Here is a 19,849-nt window from a genome sequence, read left to right as displayed (position 1 = left end):
AGCCGGAAGGCCCTCGCTTCCGACTACAAATAAAGTTTTTTAATTCAAAAGCCGCTTTTTTTTTTTTTTTAAAGCCCCAAAGCTCCCTTTCTGGCCGCGACCGTTGAGTTCCGAGCGGCGGCGGCTCGTGGCTCGTGGCGCCGGCGTGATGGCTGAGCCCCCCGGGTTTCTCACTGCTCAGGATGTGGGGTGCGTCTCGCATTTTCTCTTAAGCTCTTCCGAGGAAAAGCCACATTGATTGGAGAAGCTGTGGGCGGGCGGGGGTGCCCGACTCCGAGGCGGAGAGTTCGAGTCCCGCCCTGGGTAGGAAGGAGCGGGCACGTTAGTCGGCGTCCGGACCTAGATCCGCTCCCTGTAGACCTTCGTCATTGCTGTAACGAAGTCCCATCGCATGAGAAGCTGGGGCAGGAGGCTTGCTGCCAGTTAAGGCCCGCTTGCGCCACTAGTGGGTTCGAGCCCATCCTGGGATACAGTAAAGCTCGTCTCTAACAAGCGAGGAGGAAAAGCCTGCGGGAGCTAAAAATTAGGACTCATACCTACTGAGATGTGTGTATTTCTGGTATGGGCCAAACTGATACTCTTACAAACAATTTTTTAAGTCTTCATTTTGTTTGTGCGTGCGCACATGCCATTATTCGCGATAGAGAGGTCAGACCACAGCTCTGAGGGGTTGGTTTTCTTCTTTCACTTCTCAGAGTTCAAAGAGAACTCAGGCGGCTAGTTCTAAGCTTAAGCCTTTACCCACGAGGCGTCCCTCTGGCCCCCAAAATAAATACCATTAGAGTACTTCGCTAGTGGACGCCTGTGATTCTCATTTACAGGTCCCCGAGCATACATACTTCTCATGGAGATTATGTTAGGCACAATAGATTAACCAAAACAGCGAAGTGCAAAACAGCAATTATTATATATCATAATTAAAGTTACTTAAAACATACACATTGTTGACTGCTGGAATTTTCCATTTGCAATGCTCTTAAACTGGCCCATTGTCCCCAGGAAAGCAAACCTGTGGGTAAAGATGAATTAGTGTGATTGGCTTTGAAGATATAGCTGTAAGTTAAGAGCAAAAACAATCCAGTATTCATTTGCATTGGTTAAATAGCCAATCTTTTTTTTTTTTTTTTTGACACAGCTTTTGAATTAAATAGTAGAGGATGGACGACCTTGAACTCCTGCCTCCTCATTATAGAGTTGAGCTGCCGCACCAGGCTCCAAATTCCTATTTTAAGTGCTCTCTTTTTAGAAATAATTGGTTCTGTGTGTGGGGAGGGTGACACTCAGGTGTGACATCACCCAGTAGTGGGGGTCAGGACAACTTGTGTAGCGTCCCCTTCTCCTCCTATGTGGGCTCTGGGGAATCAAGCTCAGGTGGACAAACTTGGTGGTGAGTGCCTTGCCCTACTGAGCCATCTCACCAGTCCTTGGAATTGTTTCAGGATGCTTAGGTGTGGCCTTGCCTGGCCGTAAGTACCATGTCCAAGCCTCCAGAATTAAGCTGCATTTGGCAATCTGGCCTATAGGAGCCTCCTGGCCTCATCCTAACCCAGGGATCAAACCGGGGCCTTGCAGGACAGGGCTGGGGTGGCTGAGCAACAGAACAACACTTCCCAGTCATCTTACTTTCTGTCTTTGCCACCTTAGAAAATTCAGGTGTTGATCTGGCCTCTCCTTTGACAGTGTTACTGATTGGTAAGCACTCAGTTCTAAATCTAGGAGTTGAAAGCAGGTTCAAAGCCTCAGAGTCTCACAGAGCCCAAATGTGGTTGAGCAGTGTTTTTTTGTTTTGTTTTGTTTTGTTTTGTTTTATAGCTCCCATTCAAGGAAGCCTTCTGAAGAAATGTTCAGTGGAGCCCACTAGTTTAAAAATTGGATTAGGTGTTTGGGTTTGTAGAAATGTAATAAATTCAGCAGAGATGATTTGGGCAGAGAAACTGATCAGCTCAGCATCGTCCACTTTGTGAAAAAGGAAATGTCTCAGGAGCCAGACAGGCCTCAGCCATCAGGGAAGAGGCCTGCTCTTGCCCAGGACCTACAGTTTGTTCCCATAGCCAAGCTCTGGTGGCTCACAGCCACCTGTAACTCTAGCTCTAGGGCATCCATGGCCCCTGGCCCCAGCAGGACCTGTACACAACCTCACACGCATCAGGGAAATGCAAATCAAACTGCTTTGAGGTTCCTTTTCATCTTTCTAAGCAGATAAAATCTCTTCGTGGTAGACCTGGGACCTGAGCCTGTTCGACCAGTCCTTTTCCGAGATCACCACATTGTTGAAGTAGTTTCTGATTTAGGGGGAAAAATGACTAGAATAGAAAATAAAATGATTGACTAGAGTTCTGGGCAGAACTTAGTGTTATAGTCTGCTTAGCTGCCACGACATTGGATCTTCAAATTTCCTTGTATCTTTCTGTCTTATTTTCTGCCTGCCTGCCTTCTTCCCTTTTTTCTTTCCTTCCTTCCTTTCTTCCATCCTTCCTTTCATCCTCCCTTCCAGAAGGATCTTATATATCCAAGGATGGCCTTAAGCTACTGACCCTCCTACCTCTATCTTTCTGCTAGGATTACAGGCAGGGTTTCTCTGTGTAGCCCTGGCTGTCCTGGAACTTGCTCTGTAGAGCAGGCTGGCCTTGAACTCACAGAGCCTGCCTCTGCCTCCTGAGTGCTGGGATTCACGGTGTGTACTACTGCCACCTGGTGATATCTTTATTTTCTTATGAAAAATGAAAACTCTGCCACTCTGCTCTACCCTGCTGCAGCTTCATCATGCAGTTGAGTGCTCTGCCAACAGAGCTGCGTTCCCAGTCCGTATCTCTTCAGAAAGCCAATAAAACCAGTTTGCTTTTAACAGCTGCATGCAAAGGAATTTGAATCCAAATGAGGGGTTGCAGAGACTGAAATTGGACATGTATCCTAGTGGTTGCAGCTACTGATGAGGCCTCCCGTGTGACTTTCCTAGGTCATTTGCATATCTTACCATCAAGGACAGAACACCACAGATCTTAACCAAGGCCATTGATACTTTGCATCGCCATAAAAGTGAATTTTTTGAAAAACATGGAGAGGTAAGAATTATGTCTCAGCTTTAATTGTGTGTTTGTTCTTCACAAGAATAACAATATTTATAGAGTAACAATATCTACCATCTAATATCTCGCGTAAAGATTGATGTCGGGCATGAATGCTTACCGGCTTTTCTGTGTGTTGAGGCAGACGGCAGCCTCTGGTTTGAAAGTGCTGCCTGCTAACAGCTCAGCCTGACAAAGCCTCACCGGTCCTCCTGTCTTGTCTTCTGTTGTAAATTATGATGTTGGGTTCTCTGAAGAGCTTTTTAGGTTTCAGACCTACCTGTGTCACAGCACTTGGATTACTAATTTGGGATCTTGAGCCCCACAAGTGCAGAACTCAACAAGTGCAGAACTCGTAGTGTCATTAAATACGTGAAAGATTTGCTGGTTGGGGCTGTAGAAGACTTTAAAAATCACCTCGTCGGTTTAATCGACGGGGTGGGGGAGGGATCTAAGTAATTGCGTGATTGCCAATGGCAGCCCTTAAAGCTGTGAATCCAGTCATCTTTGGGCTCTGCACATCACACCTGTACTGTCTGTCTTCTTTTCCTCCCTCCTGGTCTTCTCTTTTGAAAGAAGGTTTCAGAGTCTGTAAAGATCTTGAATGCTTGGGATAGAGGTGTGGGCCAGCATTATATACTGCTGTGGAGTGAACACAAGGCCCTGCCCTGCCCTGCCCTTCTTTTCCTCTCCCTCCCTTCTTCTCTCCTCTCGTTTTCACGTAGGCCTTCTGCATGGTAGGCCTGAACTTTACCAACTGAGATGCATGCCAGGTCCTATTCAGTTCTTGAACATGTTGGCTGCAAAGATTTAGAACAGTGGTTAATGGGTCTCTCTGTGTGTGTTTTCAAGGTAGGGTTTCTCTGTGTAGCCTGGCTGTGTAGCCTGTGTACCAGATGCCGTGTTCAGAGGCAGAGACCGGTAAAGAAGGCCTGGTGCCACCCCTAAGAGACCAGACATCTATCCAATCAGGTAGACTACAGCGATCTCCCTGTCTCTGCCTCCTGAGCACTAGGACTAAAGGTGTGCGCCACCACTGCCAGGCTAAAATGGAGCAAGGCTGCAGTTGGGTGTTTTGAGTGTGTAGAGTTATATTTCTTTCTTTTGAAAAAAAAAATGATTTATGTGTATGTGTGTTTGATCTCTGTCTATGTCTGTGTGCCACATACATGCAATGGATGTGGAGGTCAGAAGAGGGCATCAGATCCCCAGGAACTGGAGTTACAGATGGTTGCTGTGGATGAGGAAAGCAAACCAGGTCCTGAGCAAGAGCAGTAAGTGCTCTGAGCACCTGCGCCAGCTCCCCAGCCTTGGTATTGTACTCTTTCTAAACAGACTTTGCTATAATACAGAATCATCTTTTGCTTTTTTTCTCCCCTCTTGCCGCTATTTAATTTAGGCTGGCCTTGAACTCAGATCCTTCTGCCCCTGTTTCCGGGCTAGGGTCAGAGGCTTACAGCGCCACACCCCGCTGTCGGTTACTCTTTATTGTTGACACCTAGCTCATCTTGGACACTGACATTGGACTGATGAATGTTGCAGTGTTTTATGGCATATGTGCAGCTTCATGTTGATGGATGTGCATGTAACTGGAGTGACTATCAGTGCAGTAGCAGGTCAGATCTTAGCGTGTAGCTTCAGCCTTTGTGCTCATCGTGAGCAGGTGGCCACGCTGGCCAAGCATGAGAAAGCACAGCCTCTTGTCTGCAGCCCTGTCCCATTTCACTGTGTTGCCAGGACGTTCTTAAAACACTTGCCTGAGTAGTGTCACCTCTTCAGGGCTCCCATGCTTTTAGCCTCTCTCCTTTGGCTCTGTGAGCAAAACCATGTCCTCAAGGGAACCATGTCCCCATGTGATTCTCAAAAGCCCATGCCTGTAGTCTACCTGATTGGATAGATGTCTGGTCTCTTAGGGGTGGCACCAGGCCTTCTTTACCGGTCTCTGCCTCTGAACACGGCATCTGGTACACACAGGACTCAGTGTTTGAACTGGAGGGAAACCAGGTAAGAAACAGGCATTGACACAAACATTAATTCTTGTCTGTTATACTTACAACCCTACACAAATCTTAACTGGGGCCCAAGTGTGGTGGTGCATGTTTTTAATCTCCATGCTTGAGAGGCAGAGGCAGGTAGATCTCAGTGAGTTCAAGGGTAGTCTAGGCCACATTGTGAATCCAGGTCAGCCAGTGCTACACAGTGAGACCAGAGAAAAAAAATCTCAATTATAACTTCTCCTTAAATCATAAGTCCAATTAAAGACCTTAGAGTAGAGATTTCAGAGGGTGAGCTCCTCTTTAGTGTGGGAGGATGCGCTGGAGAGATGGCTCACTGCTGTGAGCACTTGCTCCAGAAGCATGAAGAACAGAGTCTGGATCCCAGCAGCCACATAGCAAGCCTGGCGTCTGCAAAACTGTACCTCCAGCTTTGGGTGGCCATGTGCTTAGTAGAGCCGGCCTGGGTTCAGTCTCAGTACCGCATGCACACGCACACACATGAACACACACACACACACACACACACGAACTCTCTGGTTCATCTGGGTGTGGGAGTACTGTGGTTGAGTGCCTGCCAGGCATGCATAAAGTACTGGGCTCTGTTCCAGGCAGAAGAGGAGAGCGAGGCTAGACTGTCAAGGTGAAGGGACTCTAGAAACTCTCGGTCGAGCCTGATTATCTCCTCCACGTAACCCCGGGCTTGCCTCCAGGCTGGCCTCACTCCGCACCGCCCGTGCTGGTGTTGGTGCTTTGATCTGCTGTGGCAGCCTCACGGGTGCTGGGAGTACAGAAGCACGGCCCTCCCTGCTTCAGCTCTGTTTTCACGAGGCATGCGTCTTGCTGGTGTGAGTTAGGCGCTGTGCTGTGATGGCATGGTATGTCTCCTCTCTGGTGACAGGCCGGGGCACCTGTCACTGGCCTGGGACTGCTAGACTGAGAGCTGCCAGGAGGAACTGGGGGAGTCCAGGCTTCTTTTCATGTCACTGGAAGGGTGTGCAAGTGGGAAAGGGACAGGGCCTGGTAGTGGGACCCTCTCCCCTGCTTCAGCCAGCCCCCTGAAAATGCAGAGGCCGGATCTTAGGAAACAAGAAAGAAAGGTTGCTAGGGCTTGCCAAGGGTGGAATGCTTGTGCGAGCAAAAGGCAAGATTTGGGCTTAAAATACTGTTTCTCTTCCTTCCCTTTAGGTATACAACGGTATGCTCCCCTGAAGGAGTATGCGTGCGAGTGTGCACCCACAAACACAGCAAAGCTCTCTTTTTGTGTTTTCACAGGAAGGCGTTGAAGCTGAAAAGAAAGCCATCTCTCTTCTTTCTAAATTGCGGAATGAAATGCAGACAGATAAGCCCATCATTCCCCTGGTTGATGAAGGTGACGACGTTGACATCTGGAATCAGTACCTGGAGTATCAGCGCAGTCTGCTGACTGACAGCGGCGAGGCGCCGCGCTGGTTCTTCTCGCCCTGGCTGTTTGTGGAGTGCTACATGTACCGGAGGATCCATGAAGCCCTCAACCAGAGGCAAGTGTACGGCCACAGGTAGCAAGTGTCCTGCAGTTGACAGGTATTTTTCAGTAGTTCACAAGGCGCCGGCAAGATGGCGTAGCAGGTAGGGGGCTTGCCGCCAAAATGGAAGGAGAGACCCGAATCTTTGCCCCGACTTTTCTAGGCATACCATGTCACGTGTGCCCCTCATAAATAAATAAATGTAATTAAAGAATCGTTCAGCGAATAGTAACAATACTGTTGGACATTTCCACAAATGATTGAATAATATGACTGTACTAAGGGGTGTGTGTGTGTGCGCGCGTGTGTGTGCGCGTGCGTGTGTGGGTGTGCACCTGTTGTGCATGCACATGGAGGTCCGAGGACAGCTTACAGACACCAGTTCTCTTCTTAAACTTTCTCACCCAGCCTTAAAAATGAATTGTGCTTACTGAATAAAAAAATGTTAATTTGAAATGATCACATAAAGAATTTAAGATGGAGCTGGGTGTCATGGCACACACCTTTAACTACAACACTTGAGGGGCAGAGGCAGGTGGATCTCTGCGAGTTCAAGGCCAGCCTGGTCTACAAAGTGAGTCCGGGAAGCCAAGGCTACACAGAGAAACCTGTCTTGATAAACCAAGAAAAGCAAATGAACAAAGGAACAGGAAAGCCACTGCTTCATAACACAAGTGTGCCTGCTTGCCGTCCTCACTGCTCAGCGCTCGGCTGGAAGCAACTCAGCGAGGGTGACTTTGGCCCCAGAACAAGAGCGTGGCGGCTGAGTGGGGGAGTGGGGGTGTGGCAGCCGCTCACACCACAGCAGGGCAGAGCGGGAGAGCTGGCTCCAGCTCGCTCTCCTTCCTGTGTAGCCTGGGGGTGGCGCCTGCCACGTTTAGGATGGCCTCCGCCTGATCCCCCCACAGGCATGTTCAGGCTTTGTCTCCCAGGTGAGCTCACAAGCAGGGTCAGGATTCGTTCTGTGAAGGAACCATCGAAAGGGACTCCTGTCGCCTACTGTCTCAGTCTTTCTTCTACTTTTGTTTAGTTCTAAAGGTTTGTGTGTGTTTATATGTACTATTTGTGTGTACATGTTCACACTACTGGGTGTGTATGCGTGCACTCCCTGCAGGTGTGTGTCTGCACTGCTTGTGTATTTGTAGACACTACTTGCACATGTATGTTTGATTATGTGCACTGCTTGTGTGTGTGTGTGCACTGCTTGTGTGTGTGTGTGTGTGTGTGTGTGCTGCTTGTGTGTGTGTGTGTGTGTGTGCTGCTTGTGTGTGTGTGTGTGTGTGTGTGCTGCTTGTGTGTGTGTGTGTGTGCTGCTTGTGTGTGTGTGTGTGTGTGTGTGTGCTGCTTGTGTGTGTGTGTGTGTGCGCTGCTTGTGTGTGTGTGCTGCTTGTGTGTGTGTGTGTGTGTGTGCACTGCTTGTGTGTGTGTGTGCACTGCTTGTGTGTGTGTGTGTGCACTGCTTGTGTGTGTGTGTGCACTGCTTGTGTGTGTGTGTGTGTGTGTGTGCTGCTTGTGTGTGTGTGTGTGCGCTGCTTGTGTGTGTGTGTGCGCTGCTTGTGTGTGTGTGTGTGTGTGTGTGCTGCTTGTGTGTGTGTGTGTGCGCTGCTTGTGTGTGTGTGTGCGCTGCTTGTGTGTATGTGTGTGCTGCTTGTGTGTGTGTGTGTGTGTGTGTGTGTGCTACTTGCGTGTGTGTGTGTGTGTGTGTGTGTGTGCTACTTGCGTGTGTGTGTGTGTGTGTGTGCACTACTGGTGTGTACGCATTGCTTTCGTGTGTAGGTGTGTATTCACTACTTGCGTGTAGGTGTGTGTGTGCACTACTTGAGTGTGTATGTGAGTACTACTTGCATAAGGATGCGTATATTTGCACTATTAGTGTGTGTGCGCACATGTGCGCTGTGTGCAGGTGCCAGCGGAGGCTGGCGGATGTCAGGTTCCACGGAACTGGCCATACAGGAGCTCGTACGTCACCTGACCTGTGTGCTGGGAACAAACCTGGTCCTGGAAGAGCAGGAAGTGCTCTCGACGTCTGTACTTCTCCCGCCCTGTGGTTTTTCTTTACTAGATTAGAAAAAAATCTAAGTGTCATATACTCTAAAAAAAATCCGACCATTTATTCTGCTAATTTCTTAAGAAATGCTGATGTTGCATCTGGTGTACAGTGTAAAGAAGAGGTGACGGGAACTGTTTCTTTAGTCCCAAAAATACAGGCTTGATGTAAGAGGATGATTTAAAGAAATCGGTCAGAGCTCATGCCTGTAATTGTAGCTCTTGGGAAACTAAGGCAAGGAGACAGCCTGGGTTAGAGAGAGTTCCAGGCTCGCCTTGGCTGTGAGACCCTGGTGAAGGAAAGAAAAGAAGGAAGAAAGAAATGAACGGATCAAGTCAATACTAACTATAAAATGAAATTGTTTTAGGAAGTAATATAACTTTGAGCTAGGATTCTCTTTTCTGACTTCATTTATATTTAAAAATGTTACTGTTTTTCCTGAACAGATACATGTTGGAACTGTGTTTCCCTTTTGGGGACAACCACCTGGGTCAGGTTTTTTGTTTTGTTTTGCCTGCTTTGAAGCTATTAGTTGATTGATTGGTTATATGGATATCTTATTTCCTCCTGAGACATGGTCTCGATGTCCTTGAACCCATGTAGCCCAGGCTGGCTTCACAGCCACCGCGCTGTCTCGGCCTCCGAGTGCCGGGGCGACGGGTGTGCCCTGCCACACTGAGAGACGGTCTGGGAGGGCTCATGCAGGCCTCTTCCACTGTTCACTGCTGTGTTGGTGGGACAGCACCCTCAGCCGTCCACACTGCGGCAAGCTGCGCACGTGAGCATGCAGCCCGGCACCCTGCGTGCTCACAGCTGGGTCGCTCCACTGTGGGTTTATGAAGAACGGAGCTGCAAACACTGGACATGGTTTCTTTCTTTCTTTCTTTGAAGATTTATTTTATTTTGTGTGTACACATGTTCTGTCCTCGTGTGTGTCTGTGCACCACTGGGGTGGCTAGTACCACAGAGGCCAGAAGAGACCTCTAGACCTGGAGCTACGGGTGGTTAGAGCTGCCATGTGGGTGCTCGGAACTGAACCTGGGTCCTCTGGAAGAGCAACCATGCTCTTAGCCACTGAGCCCCATTTCATCCACCCAGTTCTGACATTCTAACATGGTGATCATGTATATGTGTTCCTGTTGGGAATAACTTTTTGTTGTTGTTTTTTGAGACAGGGTTTCTCTGTGTAGGCTTGACTGTCCTGGTAGACCAGGCTGGCCTCAAACTCACAGAGATCCACCTGCTTCAGATTCCCACAGTGCTGGGATTACAGACCTGCATCACCGAGCCCAGTTTGTTGGGAACAATTTAGTTTGTATTATTGGCTCAGAGCGTATGCCCATAGAAAGCTTCATTAGACTCTGAAGTAGTGAATGTTCTAAAATGAGAAACTGTTCACATCTATGTGATATTTGCTCTCTTAAGCATAAGCAAACATTCATGTTCATACATGAGCTGTGGCTTCAATGAATAACTAATTAATTAATGAACATGGGTTGTCAGACATTTTTATAGAGAACTAGGTTATATTTTAGCTTTGTGGGCCAAATCACCTCTGTCAAAGCCACACAATTCTGCCACCATGATGTGGTGGCAGCCATAGCATGCATGTCAGCATGTGTTCCGGTACAGCTTAGGTTATGGACACCAAGCTTCCAATACCATATGGGACAGAGTACATCACACACCCTGTTCTTCCCCTCCTTCTCTCTCCCTCCATCCCTCCCTTCCTCTCTTTGGGGGCCTAGAATTCCCTATGGATTCCAGGTTGGCCCCAAATTCAGGAAAATCCTCCTGTCGCAGCCTCTGTAGCCACCATGCCCCACCGCTTCTCTTCTGCTTAACTGTTAATCATTTTAGGCTTGTGGGTCCCACAGAACAGGCCTCATGGGGTCTGTGGACTCTTGTTTACCACCCTCACATTTGAACTAGTTCATCCAAATGACCTCTGTCCTTTTAAATCACCTTGAGCAACTGACTGATTTCAATAATACTGTTATTGCTAAAAATGTTTGAATTCTTTGGGGTTTATTTCCAAGCCCATTTCCAGTCCTCAAAAAGGGAAATTAAGTTTGTTAATTTTGAGTCACTCCTCAAAACATTTTTACTCAGCTTGATTGTGGTTTAGTCTGCTGGCATTTCTGAGTGACTTCTGCCTGTTCCCAGGAGAGCAGTGTGGTCACTGACAGGGTGTTTAGTAATATGCCACAGGTTCTGAAGAAAGTTCCCAAAGAGGAGCTGCAAAGTGCTTTGGCAATGACAGAGCCCTTGGAGTAGAGGTGTGGCCCCCCACTGCTGCTCAGAAGGAGCGGCCAACGCCTGGTATGTCATTTAATCCAAACCGTCTTGGTCTGCAGAAGTGGCTGAGGTTAAGAGCACTTGGCTGCTCTTGCAGAGAATCTCAGTTCAGTTTCCGGTTTCACCCACGTGCCCACGACCCTCTGTGTCTCCGGTGCCTCCTGTGAGCTCTGTGGGCTCCTGTACACATGCAGTGTCCATATGTATACTCAGGCACGTATACATATACACATAAAATAATAAACATTAAAGAATCTTGCCTAGTGCCATGGCTTATGCCTATAATTCCAGCACTCTGAAAGTTGAGGCAGGAGGATTGCCATGAGATCAAAGCCAGCCTGGACTACAGAGTGAGAACCTGTCTCAAAAACAGAATCAAACAAAACTCATGACATGGTTGGTCCTACAGTGTCCTTATCCTTACATGATGGCCTATGAATAATGTGGCTAATTGCAAACATCAGTTAATCAGGATATCTTTCCGATTCCCTAATGGCTGTCCTATTAGCATTTACATCTTGTTAGATATTTTCTCATGTAACTTCTCATGAAGATGATAGAGCCGTACACAAACCTCACCTTAGGTCAGAAGTAACCTGGAAGTAAAATTTGACACAATTCAAATCTGTGCATAAATGACCTGTTGTCATTCTCCTAGATTTTACAAGAGTGGTGACAGATTTCCTCGAGTCCCCTCCAGCTGCAGCCCCCTTGGTGATCGCTGGTGCTCAGGAGCTGTGTTCTCAAGCCCTATGTCAGGCCCCCACATAGGGCATGCGAGGATGCTGAACTAAAGTACTTACCTTGTAGTCTCCCTTCCCGCTCCTATTTGTCTCTGGTGGGTAAATGATTATGGACACAGTCACAGTAATTACTAGGTAGTTCTAGTAAAATAATTTATTTGCATTTCAGTTTTAGCTTTGTTCTTTTCTTTGAGATAGGGTCTCACTGTGGACCCTTGGTTGGCCTAGAATGCTCACCAGGCTAGCCCTGAACTCACAGAGATGAGCCACCTGCCTTTGCCTCTGGTGCACCAGGATTAAAGGAGTGCGCCACCAGCCATTCCTGGCCCAGAGCGTTGTCTGTGTGACTGAGTTGTGCTAGTTCCTGATACAGCAGTGCTTTCTTCCCGTTAGGGAGTTGCAGTCACCCAAGCAAGGGCTCCTTGCCGTTGTTTCTTGTGAAAGGTAAGGACTCACAGAAATGCTTCACTTGTTTTTCTCTTTCCTTAGCCCACCAATCCATGACTTTGATGTATTTCAAGAAAGCAAAAACGCGAACTTCTTTGAGTCCCAGGAGTCCATCGATGCTCTGTGTGAGTACTTGCAGCAGTTGCGATCAGCCGAGGACCTCGGTGAAAACCATCTGAAGGAGGAGTTCCTCAAACTTCTGCAGGTACGTGGTCCTCATCCCCACAGTTTACATTCCGTCTGCACACAGTGCCGTGAGCACTAGTTCAGACAAGTTTGCATTAGTGTATGCAGGTACTTGACATCGGTAACTCCTGTGTTAGGATTCCTTCCTGGCCACTTTTGGTGTTTCATCTCTCTGGATTGTCCTCTTTATTAGCCTGAGGTTTAAAGAGACAGAGAGCTCTGCACGCTAGCTCATTACTCCTCACAACTCACTCTCTTCACCGATGCCTTGTGTCAGGTAAGTGGACCAAATCCTAAAGGGGAAGGAGTCGGCCATCGCCGTCCACACTGCTCCTGCTCCCTCACAGAGAAGGCCAGAGGTCTTCTTGTCACAAGAGAACAGCCATCTGTTTTCAAAACCTGTAGCTCTGTGGCTGCCTCAGCCTCTCATGTGCTGGGATTGCAAATGTGAGTCACCACTCGCAGCCTAGCACTTGTGATATGGAGGGATATAGATGGTGACCTGGGATGGGGTGGAGGTCATCTTCAGGACCAAAGATACCACGCCACTGCAGACAGTGTCACGCATGCACGGTACGTGTGGGCCTTAAAGCTGCAGGGAACTTGGGAAATGTACTTCAGATTTGTACATTTATTTGTGGGGCTTGTGGAGGGCAGAGAAAAACTGCAGCTGGATTGGCTCTTTGTGCGGGCTGTTGCGACTGAACCATGTCATCAGGCTTGGTGGCAAATGCTGGGCCATCTTGCCAGCCCCACTTTAGGTTTTATTTAAGCTTTATGCCTAAAAAGAAAAACAAGGATGCTCCTGGTTGAAGATATGCCATCCTAATTTTAGGTTACTTTTTGAGACAGGCCCTTAAATGCTGTTCAGGCTGGCCTTGGACCCCATGGTGTAACATTCCTTTTGCTTGAGCCTCCTCTCAAGTAGCTGGGAATACAGCCATATGCCACCATACCTAAGCATTTTTCTAATTTTAGAAGGGGTAGCTGGCACGGTAGTGCACACCTCTATTCCCAGCAGAGGCGGGAAGATCTTCGTGAGTTCAAGGCCAGCCAGGACTGTAGTTAAAACCCATTTCAGAAAAAATACATATAAGTGAGAGTAGAGTCTCTGGGTAATACTTTGTGTGTGTGTGTGTGTGTGTGTGTGTTGTGTGTATGTGTGTATGTGAAGGAGTGAGTGTGTGTGTGTTTGAATGGGTGAGTGTGTCTGTATGTAAATGTTGAGTATATACGTATGCTGAATGAGTGAGTGTGTGTGTGTGAATGAATGAACATATATGTGTGTGTGGATGAGTACATATGTGTGTGTGAATTTGTGTGCCTGGAAGACAGAAAAGGCACCAGATTGTTCAGAGCTTGGGTCAGGTGTTTGGGGACTCTGGACTTCTGTGTAAGTGCTGGGAATTGCACTTGGCTCCTCATGATTGGGTAGCCAGTGCTCTTAGCTGCTGAGCCACTCCTGCAGCCCCTTGAGTGATTTTTTTAAACCAAGTGTTACTGGAAACTTGTGCGTTTCCATGTTGTCTTTGGTGACTTTGCTTCTAACCCCTAGAGCTGTTGCTTGTTACAGGCACCGTGTGGCCCATGCTTTTTTGTGGTGATGCCGGGGTTGAACTCAGGCCCTTGAACATGCCAGGCAAGTGCTGGGGTCCTGGCTCCACCCCGGCTGCCTTACTGAATCCCCTAACCCTAACTTTGGGGTGCTGTGATACCTGCTATGTCCGTCCTCCAGGCAGAGGGCGCTGTTCTAATTTTGGTTGGAGAATCTGAGCCTTAGGTACCTTAGTTGTTGGAGATGTGTGATAGAAGATGCTGGAGTTTGGACACAGGTCCAACTCCAAGCCTGCAGTCCTGGATGTGGAATTTGGTAGCTTAAAAAATAGACTTACATATCATTTCCTGGAAAATAGCATTGAGCATTGCTTCAGTGTGCAGCTAGATAAACAAATGGCCACATTGGGCCTGTGAATCATCTTGTCTTAAGGATTAGGTTTTGTAAAGTCTCTGTGTCCAATTTCTATTAGCTAACAAAAAAAACAGGCCTCAGACGGCCACGCCTTCCTCCTATGGTTGTATGCTCAGAACAAAGAACGGTGATTTGGCGATGTGGAGAGAACAGGAACTTGGCTTTTTCTCTTAGTTTCCAATTATTTGAGTTCCTCTCTCTCGAACAGCATGTGGCAGTGTCTTAACATCTGTGTTTCTCCATTAGTAATGTAGGTGCTCTACTGTTTATATCGTCACCAGAATCTCATTGTTTTACCTTATTAAATAGTGTCATGTGAATACATTCTGTGCTGTTAGAGGAAATGTAGATTCCCTGGACACTTCAAGAATTTATAGAAATATTATGAATATTTTGGGTGCTTTCTTATACAGTAGCATTTCTGTTGGTTATGTCAAAGAGTAATGACTTTTTTTTTTTTTTTCCAGATTTCCCTCTGGGGGAATAAGTGTGATCTGTCTCTATCAGGTGGAGAAAGTAGTTCTCAGAAGACCAATGTAATAAATTCTTTGGAAGGCCTAAAGCCATTCATTTTGATAAATGATACAGAATTTCTTTGGGCATTGCTCATTAAATGCAAGAAAACAGGAAAACCATCTGGAGTTAGAGTAGATATTGTTCTGGATAATTCTGGGTTTGAGCTTGTTACAGATTTAGTATTCGCAGACTTCTTGTTATTCTCCGAGTTAGCTACTGAGATTCATTTTCACGGAAAAACTATCCCATGGTTTGTGTCTGACGTTACTGTGCGGGACTTTAATTGGACGGTTGAACATACGAAGAGCAGTGATCAGAAGTCTACCTCTGCCTGTGGAGCTGCCTGGGAAAACTATGTTAAAATGGGTAGGTGGGTTTACCACAGCCATAGGTTCTGGACTCTGCCTCACCCGTACTGTGCGATGCTCCAGGTTGCCCCTGACTTGTATGCAGAACTTCAGAAAGCATGCCTTGTTTTATTCAAGGGGGATTTGAATTACAGGAAGCTGATGAGTGACAGAAAATGGGAGTTTACCTGTCCATTCCATCAGGCCCTGAGTGGCTTCCACCCTGCACCTCTGTGTAGCATAAGAACTTTAAAGTGTGAGCTTCAGGTTGGTCTGCAGCCTGGGCAGGCCGAGCAGCTCACAGCCTCAGATCCGCACTGGCTGACCACTGGCGAGTATGGAATCTTTCAGTTTGATGGTCCACTTTGACTCTGCTCAGGAATTCCTGGATGCATAAAAGTTCTGAGAATCTCCCTTCAGTGCCAGAAAAGCAGCGCATGGATTTAGTCCTGGCTTCTTGTCAGCACGGGAAGCCCCATTTCTCGGCTCCTATGCTTCCTTACATACTGTAGAAGATGCTTCCTTGGAACAGTATCCCCACTGAAGTGTTTTTCAAGATGGGTTTTAAGCTAACTTCTGTTGGAACATTAGTCACTCTTCCAAGTGCATACTTCCAAGTGGTTTTAATGAACTCATTTTTAATTGAGAAGAATGCAAAATGTAAGGGAATTCTGCTTTTTTATGATTTAATCCTGGGGTTTTACTTTTCTTTCTTAAACAGATCATTTAATATTATAAGGAGCCTAAGTAGTATTTAACTTAGTTTTGTCTCCTGAATTAGTGGTGCAGTGAGCATATGCCTTGTAACCACTCTGCAGGGAGGCGTGTCTGGGATGCTTGAACACGCAGAGACAGAATTACCTCAGACCTGAACCACAGCCAGCTCTCTTTTGCACGCATCTAAGTCGTCCCCCCCCCAACACACATCTGAGTTTTAAAAGCCTGTTTTCTTGCATGGATTTGTGTTTTGATTGACCTGTGAAGTGGGTCAGAGCACAAACTGAACATCGTGAAACAAAGGTGTCTGACTAAATACAACCGTAGTGGCTTTTCCATCCTCCTTTCCGTTTCCATGCTGAAGCCCCCGCCACAGTGGTGCCCAGATAGACACAGGCGCTGTCCGCAGCAGCAGAGGAGTGTGTTATACAGAAAAGGCTGTTAGGCATTGTCTCCGATACTGCCAGGCGGAGCTAGTCTTCACCTCACACATTGTGTAGCTCCTCACCTCAGACGCCATAGTCTGCAAATCCACGTTAGTTTGTTTCAAAACAAATAAACCTGGAAACGTTTTCTTGTACTGGAATAATAAAATGGCTTTTGCTGAGAAATCTCTCTGGTTCTGGTTTTCTTTTGGGACAGGTAAAGAGGAGTAGTTGCCTAGTCGCTGTGAGATGGTGTGGTGTCAGTGAGATTGGAACCGCTCGTGCTCAGTGTGTTTAAACCATCTCGGATGTGCTGCTTCCGTGTTCACGTGCGTTTTAAGCATCAAGTCACTGACGTGCAGCAGCCTGTGAGCAGAACCGGACGTTCAGAACACAGGTGTGCGGCCTGGCTTCCTGGAGACCCGAGCTGTCATGCCACACGCAGCAGGATACTGCTCTGGCGTCCCCCTGTTTTTGTTATGTGCTTTATTAAGAACGGGGCATTGTAGCATTTTTGAAAGTGGTCAGCGTCACCCCCTGGAAGGGAGAGCAGAGAAGCAGGTCAGAGCAAGGAAAAGGGCCATCCGGGAGAGGCCATGGATGTTTAGGAGGAGGGCGTGCTTAACCGTTAGTTTTAATTGTTTGTTGGGGACAGGGTCTCTCTGTGTAGCCCTGGTTGTCCTGGAACTCACTTTAGACCAGGCTGGCCTCAAACTCAAATCCACCTGCCTCTGCCTTCCCAGTGTTGGGGTTAAAGGTGTGTGCCACCATTCCTGGCTAGATCTAGAATTTGCCTGTAATATATGCTGGTCTCAAACTCTCCAGCCTCAGCCTTCCAGGTGCTGGGATCACAGGTGTGTGCAGATCTGTCCATTCACCCCTTGATTTCATTGCTGACATAATCCAGTATGACGTACTTGAGGTACATGGTATTTTATACTCAGCCTTGTGCGGTCATCTTTATAGCTGACTTCAGAGTATTTGTCACCCTTAAAATAAACCCAGACCACTAATAACTACTAACCTTTTTGCTTCTATGTATTTAATTACATATTCTGGGCATTTACTATTAATAGAATAATAGAGTGCATGGCCTTTTGTGATTAACTTCTTTTAAAGGACCATAAGTTGTAGCAAGTCATCAGCCCTTTTGACAGCTGACTAGTACTCCATTATATAGATCTTATACATTTTATTTGTCAGTGTTCTTTTTTTCTCTCCCTTGTTTTAATGTGTTTGTTTTGAGATAGGGTCTTATATTGCCCAAGTTGGCCTTGAACTTGCTATGCAACCAATCATGTAAATTAGTTCTCTCTGGGCCTCTACCTTCCAAGTGCTGGGCTGGCCCAGAGTTCCCATTTTCTCACACAGGAATGCTGTTGCTGACTACTGATGGACAGATACTGGTGATTCACTGGAGTGAAAGTGCTGGGTCATACAGTGGCTTGAGTGTTTTGATTGATGGCAAAACCTTCTCCACTGTTCTCACTGCTTCATAGGCCCTTCAGCAGTGATCAGGGTTCCCATCGCCCCCACATCCTTGTCAGCACTCAGCACTGTTGATGCTTTTGGTTGTATCCATGGTGCTGGGCTGTGGCAAACTGTGAGCTTACTGGCCATTTCTGTAACTTCTTTGGCTCATAAGTTTGAGGTGAGCCTGGATGGAGTATAGGTGGAGGTCCAGGCCAACCTTGGCTACATAGTGAGACCCTGTCCCAATAAAACAATTGGGCCACAAAAGTCTCTTACCAGATAAAAGATTGGTAAGTATTTTCTGCCATTCTCCAGGTTATCCCTTTTACTTTTGTTTTAATGTTTTTTTGGAAAAGGGTTATATAGCTCAGGTTGTCTTGGCAGTAGCCATGTAGCTCAGGCTATAGCCTCAGACTCACAATCCTCTTGCTTCATTGTCTTGAGTACTGAGTTTGTCTTCTATTATACACACACACACACATGCACACATCAGATTGACCTGTAGATGGGGGACACACATAGAACGAGTAGGTGAGCGAGCAAGAGAGAGAGACCGCCTAAGGATTGTAGATTTTCCATAGTTCAGAAACTCCTGAAGTCTCCAAGTTTCAGATTTAAGGAGCAAGGAAGAGTTAGTTGACCCAACTGGACAGAAATTGCTACCAAGAATGTGGCGGCTTACTGAGGTGGACCTGACCATGTTGGCTTGAGGGGGTGGGGTGTATTGTAGAAGCCTTTGGAATGTTGGGGTGGAAGTGCTCAGAGCTGGAGCTGTTGTGGGAACCCTGAAGGTAAGAATGTTCAGAAGAAGCCCATGGGAGCCTGGCTTGTGCCGTTACAGAGAAGCTTGGGGCGATGGATGCTGGTCAGCTGGGGCTGAAAAATCAGCTGCTACTAATTAGAGACCAGCATTGTTGAGGTGAAATATGGGAAAGATTTCTTCAGGGTCAGCTCACCAAAGCTGTGGTCCAGAAGGGGCCAAGGCTGAGCCTTGTCCTGGCAGTCAAACTCGCTAGTGTCCAAGCGCCTCCGAGGTGGTGCTGGTTTTGAAGGCATGAAAGAAAGGATCATGGAGAGAGCTGAGGCTTGGCTCTGGGAGGTGAAGGTGCAGCCTCAGCAGCAGTGGAAACCCCAGGATGGAAGAGGTCATGGAGAGCAGCTGAGGCTTGGCACCACATGACAGGGTCCCTGCAGAGAGAAGGGGGCCACAGCTGAAGGCTTAGCCTCAATTACAGTGAAGACACCAGCACATTGGGGACATTAGGACCCTGGAATAGCCACCATGGACAGTGGCAGGTGTGGCTTGGAGCCGGCTTGGCTTGGCTGACTAGATTAACAGAGTCCTGTGGAACCCTCTGGAGCCTAGGTCCAGAAGCCCAGCTCTAGAAAATGGGGTGATTTCAAGCTAAGCACGACCTGAAAGCCGATCCTGTGTATGACAGAGGCACCCCCAGAGCAGGCCCTCTTCTGCTCTCATATAGTTGCTTGTTATGCTCTTAACCATGACCACTCGGAATCTGGATTATTTTGCTCAATATGATTATCTTCACAACCATGTTCTTCCTCAGTGGAATCACTCCGGTGTGCGGTAGCCATGCTTTCTTCATCCACTCATCTGTCTGATCCCGTAAGTTGGCTATTATGAATGTTGAGCATTTCCCCCCACATATTTATTAGTGTTCAACTCTCTTAGTATTTTTTTGTCTACAGGGTCTCACTCTGTAGCTCTGGCTAGGCTAGTACTCACTAGGTAGACCAGGCTGGCCTCAGACTCACAGAGATCCATCTGCATCTACCTCCTGAGTGCTGGGGTTCAGGGTCTGCGCCACTCTGCCCAGCAGCCCTCAACTCCTAATAGATCCTATTGGCTATTAGTTCAACACCTGCATTTTGAAAGGGGTACATTTAAGGCATGACACCGTTTCCTCTTAACTGTGTGGCCCAAGTCGTAATCTCAGGAAATCCTGTGAAACTGATATTCTTTCTACTTTATTTGGGCTGCATTAAGTCCCAATGCCAGATTATATTAGGGAAGCTATGAAAACAGAAAAGTATACCTGCATGGTCACCAGAATATTCCATGAGAGCTGATCTTTTTCTGCCTTTGTAACCTACAT

General features: G+C 47.3%; 1 protein-coding gene across 4 annotated transcripts; it reads left to right on the top strand.

The window, feature by feature from the left end:
* Positions 1 to 67: 67 nt before the first annotated feature.
* On the top strand, positions 68 to 16,445 carry Armt1 (acidic residue methyltransferase 1). 4 transcript variants are annotated; one of them, XM_021644474.2, is made up of 5 exons: positions 68 to 189; positions 2,957 to 3,062; positions 6,335 to 6,579; positions 12,142 to 12,304; positions 14,722 to 16,445. In XM_021644474.2, exons 1-5 carry the CDS (start codon positions 149 to 151, stop codon positions 15,484 to 15,486), a joined length of 1,320 nt encoding a protein of 439 aa, XP_021500149.1. In that variant the 5' UTR covers positions 68 to 148; the 3' UTR covers positions 15,487 to 16,445. The 4 variants fall into 4 exon arrangements, with proteins under 4 accessions (XP_021500149.1, XP_060229691.1, XP_060229690.1 ...); XM_060373707.1 differs by lacking the exon at positions 68 to 189 and adding an exon at positions 326 to 559; XM_060373708.1 differs by lacking the exon at positions 2,957 to 3,062 and having other exon boundaries at positions 90 to 189.
* Positions 16,446 to 19,849: the final 3,404 nt, after the last annotated feature.

The sequence above is a fragment of the Meriones unguiculatus genome, chromosome 20 (assembly GCF_030254825.1).
Source record: "Meriones unguiculatus strain TT.TT164.6M chromosome 20, Bangor_MerUng_6.1, whole genome shotgun sequence".
Taxonomy (NCBI): Eukaryota; Metazoa; Chordata; class Mammalia; order Rodentia; family Muridae; genus Meriones; species Meriones unguiculatus.
The sequence above is the reverse complement of the archived record's forward strand: the minus strand, read 5'-3'. Positions and strand labels throughout refer to the sequence as shown.

What these genes read in the sequence shown, in the direction of transcription:
- Armt1 (XM_021644474.2), top strand. Translation starts at nt 149, where the DNA reads ATGGCTGAGCCCCCCGGGTTTCTCACTGCTCAGGATGTGGG. An exon ending in CTCACTGCTCAGGATGTGGG is followed by an intron (nt 190 to 2,956) that starts GTGCGTCTCGCA and finishes TGACTTTCCTAG; the next exon opens with GTCATTTGCATATCTTACCA. An exon ending in TTTTTGAAAAACATGGAGAG is followed by an intron (nt 3,063 to 6,334) that starts GTAAGAATTATG and finishes GTGTTTTCACAG; the next exon opens with GAAGGCGTTGAAGCTGAAAA.